The sequence below is a fragment of the Citrus clementina genome, unplaced genomic scaffold (genome assembly GCF_000493195.1).
Source record: "Citrus clementina cultivar Clemenules unplaced genomic scaffold, Citrus_clementina_v1.0 scaffold_3, whole genome shotgun sequence".
Taxonomy (NCBI): domain Eukaryota; kingdom Viridiplantae; phylum Streptophyta; class Magnoliopsida; order Sapindales; family Rutaceae; genus Citrus; species Citrus x clementina.
In genome coordinates, this window is record NW_006262339.1 from 9,712,037 (window position 1) to 9,723,619 (window position 11,583).

Consider the following 11,583-nt stretch of genomic DNA (forward strand, 5'->3'; position numbering starts at 1 on the left):
CTCCTCCTTTCTAATTTCTATTCACACATCAATTAGAACTTAAATAATTAAAATAAAGACCTAACCAAAAGACTCAAAATATATTATTATCATTTTTTAGTTCTCACTTAAAATTTTTTAAGTACTTCTTTCTATTAAAGACATAATTTGTTAAACTAATTAAACGATGAAATCTAAAATTTTATAATTATATTACACTTTCCTTACTTTTATTACCACATCAATTAGGATTTAAATTAGTTCGAATCATAATTGAGATTTCTTTACCATTACCCCAAATAATTAAAATAAAAACCTAACTAAAAGGCCAAAAACATATTATTGCCTTTTTATTTTGTCCTTTCAATTACGCTAATATCTGTAAGTTTCTTTTTCTTTTTCTTAAAAACTTTGCAAAATCTAATGCAACATTTCACGATTTACTATTTTCATTTTAATTGTTACCACTCAATGACGATAATTTCTAAAACGTGTCAAACCTAAGGAAAACGAGCAAATAGTTGATTATTTTCTCTCAATCAACGGCTGCATGTGACAGGTTAACAGTCTCCTGTCCTGCCTAGCGCGTACCTGTCCGAGTGTTGTGCAACGGTCAGCTGAGGCCGACGTGTTAATATAGTTCCCCGAATCTTCCCGCTTACACTCTTTTCTAAAACCGTTTTACGACGCTTTGAAAATTACGTCTCATCTTATTACGTTGACTCTCTGTTAAGGACAAAACCAAGTCTTTCAGTTGAATCCAATCCCATTGTTTGTGTTTATACTTCCTGTGAGAAGAAGATCATCACCCTTGCTTCTTCTTCTTCTTGTACTACATCATCATCATCATCATCATCCATCTCTCAATCACTCTTCTGATCTTGGATCAAAATTCAATCTTTTTCATATCAGAGAGTAACAGAGAGATGGATTCTGATGAGTCACCATCACCGCCACCCCAGTTAACAGGTGTTGTTATAATCACTCTTCCTCCACCAAATAACCCTTCTTTAGGCAAAACCATCACTGCTTATACTCTTACTGACAATTCCCCACAATCCCAACAAACCCGTCATCGACAACAACAGGAACACCCACTTCCACCCCAATTACACCCGCCACAAAACTCTCAATTTAACTTCTCGTTGCCAATGCTCTTTCCTGGCTTGCCGAGAAAGCTTTTTTTGTTTCTGGCTATTTCTATTTTTGCTCTCATTCTCTATGGCTCTGTCTTTTCATATACTCTTCAAGACCGGTACAAGTCCAACAATGATGATGAAAATAAGGAATCTTTTGTCTTCCCTTTGTATCATAAGTTTGGCATTCGTGAGGTTTCGCAAAGGGATGCTGAGTTTAAGTTGGGGAGGTTTGTGGATTTGGACGGAGAGAGTGTTGTAGCATCCGTGAATGATGGGATAATTAGACCCCACAAGAGTAAGATCAACAAAAAGTTGGTTTCTTCTAATGCTGTTGCTGTTGATTCTTCCTCCATTTTTCCTCTTAGGGGCAATATTTATCCAGATGGGTATGCATAAATTTATTGCTTTGTTTGATTGCTGTTCTTTTTAGTTGATGCTTTAGATTGTTATTGGTTGATTGAGGTTACTTTATAACAGATTATAGAATTTTTTGATACCTGACGTGAGAATGTATTTTCACATTGGTACTGCTTCCTTAAGCAAACTTTCGTTCTAAGCGATGGCAATGATGTTGTTTTTAATAGTGGATAAAATTGATAGCAATAAAACCGATACACCCTTTAGAAACTTAATGTCTTGACAGCTGTGTTTGGCAATGGTGTCATTGAGAGCAGAATGTGTACAGATGCATGGTAAAATCACAGGGGTGGCAATTATAGTAATTATGTTAGAGGTGTTGCGGTGTGATATTGTAGTATGACGCAGAAATGAAGAATTTGTATTCATTGAAGCTGATGTTGTTCACATGGGATAGGTTGTGGAAGAATATCAAAATGGATCTATATATGGGATCTTTATCATAATTGATGCCAAGAACTATGAGTGCTAAACAGTATTTGATGTGTGAATACTGATTCTAACTAAAGATTTTAACTCTTTTACAGATTGTATTTCACATATATGATTGTCGGAAATCCACCAAGACCTTATTATCTTGATATGGATACTGGGAGTGACTTAACATGGATTCAATGCGATGCTCCTTGCAGCAGTTGTGCCAAAGTAAGCTTCTTTTGTAACTGGTGCCAATTACTTGGTAACAGTTCTTTGTGGTTTCACACATCTGCTAATCGGCATTTGTGTACTGCAACTGCTCAACTGACCATTTGAAAGAATTTTCACAACTCTCTTCTGTTTGTCTTTTGCTCTGTCAAGTGACTAGTTCCCTCGTTGTTTTGGGGTTTTTCCTTTCAACCAACGTATTGCAAAGAATCTGAATTAGTACAAAAGCCTTCATTTGTTTGAGTTTTATCTGATTATGGACTAAACAATAAGTCCAAAGTCAAGAATTAATTGTTCCCCGACTGCGATGAATATTGAATAGTGACTATCGTACCATCAAACCCAACCTGTTATGGAATTAATTATTTCTTGAAAAAAATGGATTTTATTAATGGGAATTATATAGTCAGGAAGCCTACACATCAAACCAATTATTGCTCTCCATTTTGTGCCAATACAATGTTTATGTATAAATAAAATCACAGGTCCAGTGAGCCGCCCATTTATTTTTCTTTTCCTGAACAAGTGATTTATCTTTCTGAAGCTAATCCTGACCCCGCATAGGGTAAAGATAGAAAGCTATGGTGGGGAGGGAAAAGAAACTTTATTGACACAAAAGTGACATCATAGAAAGCAACTGATCTTTTAGATGATGAAATCCAAACCTTTAATTGTTTTGGTAGATTTGATCTTCTCTCTAATGGAAACATGGAAACAGAGTGACATCATAGAAAGCAACTGATCTTTTAGATGATGGAATCCAAACCTTTATCACAATTGTTTTGGTGGATTTGATCTTCTCTCTAATGGAAACAATTGATGTAGGGAGCAAATCCTTTGTACAAACCAAGAATGGGGAATATACTACCTTACAAGGACTCATTGTGCATGGAAATTCAAAGAAATCATAAGCCAGGATATTGTGAAACTTGCCAACAATGCGACTATGAGATTGAATATGCAGATCATAGCTCCTCTATGGGGGTACTTGCAAGAGATGAGCTTCATCTAACGATTGAAAATGGATCACTGACTAAGCCAAATGTTGTTTTTGGGTATCAACTTTAACTTCCCTGTTGCTTCATACTTGGTTGTTTTAATGTGCCTAGCAAAATCAAAGTGCTAATTTGTGCATTCAATTTTGTTTGTAAGGTGTGCATATGATCAGCAAGGTTTGTTGTTAAACACTCTGGTAAAGACAGATGGTATCCTTGGACTAAGCAGAGCTAAAGTGAGTTTGCCTTCCCAATTGGCAAGCCAGGGGATCATTAAGAATGTTGTTGGCCACTGCCTTACCACCAATGCAGGAGGTGGTGGATATATGTTCTTGGGTCATGATCTGGTACCCAGTTGGGGTATGGCATGGGTTCCCATGCTTGACAGTCCTTTCATGTGAGTACAGATTTTGAAACAATTCTGCAACATCTTTTTGTACTTCAAGAATTAGTTTGCCTTTTACTTTTGCAAACTGAATTTTATGGAAAAAAATACAAAAAAAGAAAAAAACGTTGATCCCTATTGTGACCTGGTTACTAGGTATTGCTTATGTTTTTACTGTAATTGAACAGCATTTGATGGAATATGATTTTCTTTTTCTGTACTCACCACCACCAGGTGGCCGCCACTGCCTTCATTAACAAAGAATCACCATAGGGTCATGTTTTCTGCGGGAGAAATGCAACTTTATTAGATTATAATTTTTTATGATGCTAGTTCCGAGTATGCACATCTTGACGTCTGCTTTTGTTTGCTCCACTTTCGATGGATTTGTTTGAGGTTTTTTAATTAAATAGTTTGAACCTGTTATTCTATATTCTTATTCAGCTTTCCCTCTAACATATTTCTGACTTATTCATTTTTCCTGGTTAAGGGAGCTTTACCACACAGAGATCTTGAAAATAAATTATGGAAGTAGCCCACTGAATTTAGGTGCACGAAACAGTCAAGTAGGATGGGCACTGTTTGATACCGGCAGTTCTTATACCTACTTCACAAAACAAGCGTATTCTGAATTGATTGCTTCTGTAAGTACTTTAATCCATGTCCTATGAAAAAAATTATAGAAAGATCAACATTTTTCACTTTGCCCATTGATGCAGCTTAAAGAAGTTTCTAGCGATGGACTTGTCCTAGATGCATCTGATCCAACATTGCCCGTCTGTTGGCGGGCTAAATTTCCCATCAGGTATGGTAGCATTTTACTCTTAAATCAGTCCTTTCAATTCAGATATTGCTGTTTGATGTAGTGTTTTTTAGCATCTTCTAGGAAGTCTGTCGTGGCCGGCATGCCATAAAAATGAGCCCAAATTTGTTCTTCCATAAAGCCATCAATCAACTTATAATTGTGGATTCTTGGTGAATCAATAATGTTCATGTAATCTACTAATGCAATCTTCCTTTTGCTATGAGGAAAGAGGTGCCATCATCGTCTTGTATTGCTTCTTAAATGTATTTTTAAGTGATGAGCATGATGACCAATCATGGAATTGGGTGTTTGAAATTATTAATAGCACCAATGCATCGCTTGAATTTGACGTGAATTTCTGTAAGCTGTTGCAAAAATGCTAGTGTCTTCAGGTTGACTGAGATACTGAACTATCTCCTCAAATTTACCTTTCCATTGTTTTTTTCCAAGTATTAACCACTGTTTATGAATGATTTGTGATTAGTGTGACGTTCTTTATCAATCTGAGTTTACATCACAGCACCTTAATTTTGAAAGAATCGTAGTATTATGAAATGATTATCCACATGCATGCAGGTCCATTGTGGATGTGAAGCAGTTCTTTAAGACTCTGACACTTCATTTTGGGAGCAAATGGCAGATTGTTTCCACAAAGTTTCGCATTTCTCCAGAGGGGTACTTGGTCATTAGTGTAAGATTGCCCGACTCTTACTAAATGGGGTTGTTTTACTTTTTCAAAGTTTGGTTTCAGTGTCCAATGCTAAATGTTGCTGCATAACAAGCCTCTCTATTCTGCAGAAGAAAGGCAACATATGCTTGGGCATTCTTGATGGAAGCGAAGTACATAATGGATCCACAATTATACTTGGAGGTATGCTTGTTAGTTCTAGAGAATTCTAAAACCGTCTTTCAGTTAGTTAAAAGCTCCATCTATACTAGAAAGACTGGACCTCAGTCCTCCAAACTAAATAAATTTCACGTAACCTAGATCAAGTTCAAATCCTCCTTCAGCAGCCACTTCTTAGAATACTGAGTATTCTATTGTCCATCTTCCTCACTGATCATAGCAGATGTATTTGGAGAACTAGAAATATGGGGTTCTTCCTAGTGGCAATTGCTGCATCTGATCAAGTTCATCTTATACTTGCAGATATCTCACTGCGCGGACAGTTGGTTGTGTATGATAACGTTAATAAGAGGATCGGGTGGGCAAAATCACATTGCATGAACCCTGGAAGATTCAAGAGCCTGCCATTCTTGGAGGGATAGATTGGTATGGGAATAAGCATAGTAACAGTTTTGTATTATGTCTCCGTATATTATACTTCAGTGTGGACACCCCCGCATGTATGAACGTATGTACAGAATATAACCTTACATATTCTTGCGATTGAATGGGAGAAAACAGCATCTTTGTATGTATAATAATAACCCCCGCTCTGTTTTCTTCAAACCTCGAGGCAGTAAATTTTTACAATTATAAGGAAAAAGAATCCACTTACAATATCAGTTAATATGCTTACCAAAAGTGAGATCAAATTTCCTTAACCTTTTCCTAGATTTTTTTCAGTTGGAAGTAAAGATTGGGTTCTATAATATATATTTTTTTCGATTTCTACCTCTTGGTCCTGATTCAAATTCTTAATAATTATTGGTTGTCACTAATTTCCTTTAATTCTTTTCCTTTCTAATAAAGATGACAAAAAGAATAATAAATAATGTGTATGAATACTTCTGCTAACATAAAAAATGAACGCGAGCGAGAGAGAGAGGGTATTAGTGTTCAAAAGTTAAGCATGTGAATGTCAAGATATTTTCTGGAGAAGGGATGAAAAATACATTCAGATTTCAGGTTACCAAAAGACAAGGCAAAGTTTGATTACAGTAAAAAACACTAGCAACTTAGTAAGACATCAAATACATCTGCATTCTGAATCGGATGAGAAAAATGAGGAATATGATGATGAAAAATATCTAATTACAACATAAATCTAGCCGGACATCATGACCTGATCTTTTGACTGCAGTGCTTGGGTGGCAAAAAATCTGACATCAACATCTGGATCCTCACTCAGCTCAACCAAACATGGACGGATTGACTTCTCCACCACCTGCATCATTCAAGAACCATTCCCAATTATGAAATAATATGCCAATCTTTCTCTTGTCCTCTAACAGCATTATCCGAAGATTTATATTGAGAGGGTCTGTCCATATTGGAAGGAAGTTATATCAACATGGCAAAAAGAGGATGCCCTTGCAGTCATGATATCTATGCACTGTTGAAGTTTTTTAAGAATGTCACCTATTGATCATGGTTCTCCATTGAACAATTTGCCAGATTGATTCTTTATAGAGAAAATGAGAAACAGACAAGAAGACATATTTGGAATAGCAAACATGACATCTATTAGTCCCCAATGCTCTCTAGCCCTATCGGAAGCAAATAATCTCAGATTGTTCCCTATAGTTCAACAAATAGGGAACTGTATTAAAGCAATGTGTAATGACCCCCACATTATTTTCACTGCAGAAAACTCAAATTACATAAAACAGTTAAACTACTTACAGACTGATCAACTATGGGAATAAGTGACTGCAACACTTTCGCTACATTGAATTTGATGTTTGGTACCCTGTGACATCAACCACAGCTTTTAATCCAAGTTTTAGGTTAACAAACATATAATATAATGAATAAACCGGCAACTTACCTATCTTTTGATGCATTAATGACCACAGGCAGAAGTTGTGAACATGTAATTTCAGAGCCCATAACAGGGGCAAGAAGAGAAATTGCTTGAAGAATAGTCATTCGATACAAATAATGTGGGTTGTTAATCATTTCCAAAACCTGTCGACAGATAACAAAATTAGTAAGAACAAGTTAGAAAAAGGAATACACAGAACAAAAATCAAAGAAATAGCCTTCGAAGAGTAATCCTCAAAAACCTATTCAATTTTCTTTTCTTTTTTTTTAATTTGGGTCGGAGAGACACACGACGAACCATTATAAGAATCAACAACTTTTCTTTAAGTATGCTTTTATTAAATTTGTGATTTCTAATGCCTTGTTTCCATGTAGAACACCGCATCAATGCCAGCATTCTTCAGTAAGGAAAGTACTGAATTTAAGACTAAATTTCTGCTACTTTAATCACAGCAACCTGTGGAACTATATGCTGCATTGCCCAATCAGGGCCAAATTCTTCTGCCAGACGTTTCACATTGTTGGCAGCAGCATCACGAATGGAATAAACCTACAACCAAAACCAAACTATAAATAAATATTATAATATTAATTAAGCTAATAGAAAAGTTTGATATGATTTAACAAGCCAAGATCGAAACAGCAGAAGATAATTAGATCAAAATAGTTATTCTTCTTGCGCTATATGGCACATTTAATGGGCTACAGAACTTTAGAGCAATGAAATGAGAAAAGTTACTTATGATCTTTCCTTTGGAGATTAAACCAAATGCTTTTATTGATTTTTCATGTTTCTCATACAGTAACAGCTAAGTTGTGAGTTACCAGCAACTTTGTGATCTCTTCCTGGACTCAAAAGAGAATGATAATAGATAATTTTAATGTGAGATGTGAGTCAAGCCAGAATCAAAGTATAATCTAACCAAAATGAGTTTCTTATAGTTTCCTACATCCCAAAAAAGGATAATAATCAAAGAATCCAGGGACCTCAGACAAATATTTGAAATTATACACAAACACTTTAAAAGAGCATTCTTCCTGAACAGTACATCTATATTTTCACGGGATGGATGATTATGTCTCATAGTTTCCTTGTATAAAGGTCTGCTAATTATACACAAACACTTTAAAAGAGCATTCTTCCTGAAAAGTACATCTATATTTTCACGGGCACTAATTAGCAGACCTTTATACAAGGAAACGATGAGACATAATCATCCATCACATAACAGAGAGAGTGGAAGAACAACTAATTTCAGAATTCAGACACTTATTGCTCAAACTAAGACTACCACAGTAATTCACATACCTTATCTTTTAACCATTGCATGCAAAGAGCACCAAGCTTATCATCAAAGAACCCTACACCCAACTGACTTGCCAATAGTGGTATGTACTCTATTATTGCAAGTCGAACCCTCCAGTGTCTATCCTCTGCAAGCTCAACAATTGCTGGCAATAGAGATTGGGACAGCAGGTCAATTCCAATCACCTACATCAACAAAAATTGCAAATGCAAACCATACAATATAAGCATACACAGCAAGACAGAAATATAGAACACTAGTTTTGGAAGTCAAAACAACAATCAGTTTTAAATAAAATAAGAACATTCAAGTAAGAAGTGCAATCAAGCATTATTTTACACTGCACAATGATAAACCCTACCATCCTTCAAGAACCTGTATTTAATAACTAAGGAAACCAAAGTAATACAGCAATACATCTGTAATCCAATTCACATGAAGAGAACAGAGTGTTGACAAACCTGGTTGACTTGATCAAGCTTGCTAATAATATTCAGTCGGACATCAGGAAATTCATCCTTTAGAAGAGAAAGGAAAATAGGGAGCAGTTGCTCTATTGTTGCATCCTGAAACCATAAACAGAAAGCAGGCTAAATGGCTAGAGAGAAACCAGCATTCAAAATTAATAACAAATAAATATGTAAAACTAATTCACATAATTATGAAGCAACAGGAAAATAGGGAAGGTCGTGCTGCAAGAACAACATGATAACCAAAACTTCCCACCACCAAGAACCCAAACATTTTAAATTTCATGATGCATGACTTAAAATAATGGTCTTTTACCAAATTATAAAATAAAATAAAATAAGAGAAAGAGCTATGCATTTGGAGAGCAATGTTATTAAAGCCTCCAAGTTCGTTTACTTATTAAAGCAATGGTGTGCATCAACACTCTCTTGCTTAAGAAGTTAAAACATCTTTTGAGGAAAGAAAAACAAATTTGGAGACCACACATGCGGCCATAGAAGAAGCTATAACATTGATGTGAATAAACATAACCCTATAAGTTGATACAAAATTAGTCATTAGTAATAAGGAAAGCCAATCCATAATCAATGACAGAATGAAAAACCAGAAAGAAAATGATCTCAAGAAAGACACCATTAGTTGACTCCTCAAAATTAATTACGGTATCCAGAAAATTGTTCACATGTTTACTGCTGACAATGAATAGCATCACATACGCTATGCCATGATGAACTTTTGCATGCATGCAATGAGTGGATAACTCAAACTTTCAATTAGGAAGCAGCAATGTAATTATCAATACACTTTCTCACCTTTCCTAAAATTGGAGCCATTCCCATTATAACAGTAGCCAAAGCAGAACGTACATGCTGGGACGAATCTGATGACAATTCCTATAGCAGGCAATTGTATCTGATAATTAGGCTATTATCATATAGATGGCCAGCGGCAACACAGTATTAAAACTGGAATGTAAGAATACGATGAAATGAGGGCAGTTACATTCAGGAAACCAGTTATATCAAGCATACACTTACCTTTACACAAGGAAGAATATGCTGGATTGCAAGTTCTGGATTCAAGATTCGGCAAATCTTTGTTATTTTTCCTGCAGCAGCTATACGCACTTCAGCCTCATTATCACGAAGTAGCCGAACATATGCAGGAACCACATCTGACCTAAATATATCAACCACCAATTTAAGAGTAGGTTATACTTCCAGAGGGCAGAATATAATTTCCTAAAAGATCAATAAACTCAATAAGCATACAAAGTGGCAGGAAGAAAAAGGAGTCCCTTCAACTGACTGAAACGTGAAAAGCAAGTCACAGACTCAACATCCGCGTAAAGTTTCAAAGCAGCAGAGGAAATTATCTACTTGCATAAGAGAACATTCAAAAGACTAAAAAATTAAAGAGAAAAAAAAAATCTTCCTATTCATGGCCAGTTCTTGACTTCTATACCCCCCACCCCCCCCAAAAAAAAAAAAGCAACATAATTACCCATCAAAATTATTACCTGGTAGGCTCAGGACCAACAGCTTCGCATAGCTCATATAATTGATTTGCAACCATGTAACGAACACGCCAAGACTTATCCTGCTTAGCAAATAATTTTGTCATGCATGATGGCCAGCGGCATACATTATTTGAAAAACCATTAATGGATAAGGATAAACAGCGCACATAAATAAATAGTAAAAAACTTCGATTTGCACTTCATTTAGTAGTACTGGAAAAGAAAACAAGCACAATATCTCCAAAACTAATTATCGATAAGATTCAAGTACCATCAGGTGAATTTTCTTGTAGACTATGTGATGCTTTTGAACTTAAATTTGCACAAGACTTCTAGCAACCTCTTCCATTGTTTACGTTTCAAGAAATCATACATCTCAAAAAGGAATTGATTAATGCCGTGCTTAGATGAGATGTAAAACAGGAATCTGATTAAGCTAAATATGTTACCATCAATGAATAAGATTACCTGAGAGAAATTAACTATAACAGGAAGAATATGTGCCACACAATCCTGGGGTTCCAACAACTTTCCTAGAGCTCCACAACCCTCAACAGCCAACAATCGCACAGAATCTTGATCTGAAATGAATATCAATTAAAATAACGAAATAAATTGACCCTGCAAATTAAGAATTGACAATGCAATATAGAAACTTAGGGAGATCCAGTTGCATTCCCATGAACGAACTGGAGCTAGAAACTTTTGTAGACCCATATTTGTGTTTTACAAGAAACATTGGTATAAATTTTGTAGATTTCCTTGCAAGATACACAAAATTGGAAAAGGATATAGAAAAATGCAATGACTAACTTCATTGGGCTACAATTTTTCTTTTTTGGGGTGTGTGTGTTTAAGTGTTTTTTTTTGGGGGGGGGGGGGGGGGGTGTTGGTGACAGTTGTTGAGGGATGTCAGTCACAAGGATAAATAAGGAAGAGTTGCAATAGAAACATATCAAATTTATCACCAGCAATCATTAATCTACATATCTTATCGTAGTTATAATATGAAACTTAAGGATTAGATATAATCTAATTAACGATTGCATATTTCATTTGAAATGAAAAAAAAAACTTGAATTTATTCAATTGAAATTGTCTATCAATAACAACCTGTCAGCATGAGTACATCTAAAAAATGGAATTGAACAAATACATTATTGAATCTACATACCATCCTGTGTAAGTTCTGTCCTCCGTACTTTGTAAAA

General features: G+C 35.5%; 2 protein-coding genes across 2 annotated transcripts in view; one reads left to right on the plus strand and one right to left on the minus strand.

The window, feature by feature from the left end:
* Nucleotides 1-647: 647 nt before the first annotated feature.
* LOC18047516 (aspartyl protease APCB1) lies at nt 648-5,857 on the plus strand. Its single transcript, XM_006440882.2, has 9 exons — nt 648-1,504; nt 2,063-2,180; nt 3,006-3,235; nt 3,333-3,572; nt 4,051-4,204; nt 4,280-4,365; nt 4,942-5,056; nt 5,164-5,236; nt 5,516-5,857. The coding sequence occupies exons 1-9, from the start codon at nt 906-908 to the stop codon at nt 5,632-5,634; spliced, it is 1,734 nt and encodes a 577-aa protein (XP_006440945.1). The 5' UTR covers nt 648-905; the 3' UTR covers nt 5,635-5,857.
* A 337-nt stretch (nt 5,858-6,194) lies between these two features.
* Nucleotides 6,195-11,583, minus strand: part of LOC18047517 (serine/threonine-protein phosphatase 2A 65 kDa regulatory subunit A beta isoform) — a 7,219-nt gene continuing 1,830 nt past the window's right edge. Inside the window, exons 4-14 of the mRNA XM_006440883.2 lie at nt 11,547-11,566; nt 10,841-10,953; nt 10,373-10,452; nt 9,891-10,032; nt 9,666-9,746; nt 8,844-8,948; nt 8,385-8,567; nt 7,533-7,625; nt 7,080-7,219; nt 6,935-7,001; nt 6,195-6,476 (exon numbers count right to left, since the gene is read on the minus strand). Coding sequence (XP_006440946.2) covers nt 6,357-6,476; nt 6,935-7,001; nt 7,080-7,219; nt 7,533-7,625; nt 8,385-8,567; nt 8,844-8,948; nt 9,666-9,746; nt 9,891-10,032; nt 10,373-10,452; nt 10,841-10,953; nt 11,547-11,566 — 1,144 coding nt within the window. The 3' untranslated portion in view covers nt 6,195-6,356. The remainder of the gene's footprint in view (nt 6,477-6,934; nt 7,002-7,079; nt 7,220-7,532; nt 7,626-8,384; nt 8,568-8,843; nt 8,949-9,665; nt 9,747-9,890; nt 10,033-10,372; nt 10,453-10,840; nt 10,954-11,546; nt 11,567-11,583) is intronic.

Coding starts and splice junctions, on each gene's coding strand:
- LOC18047516 (XM_006440882.2), top strand. CDS start 906: ATGGATTCTGATGAGTCACCATCACCGCCACCCCAGTTAACAGGTGTT. Junction 4,366..4,941: donor CGGGCTAAATTTCCCATCAG/GTATGGTAGCAT, acceptor ACATGCATGCAG/GTCCATTGTGGATGTGAAGC. Junction 5,057..5,163: donor AGGGGTACTTGGTCATTAGT/GTAAGATTGCCC, acceptor TCTATTCTGCAG/AAGAAAGGCAACATATGCTT.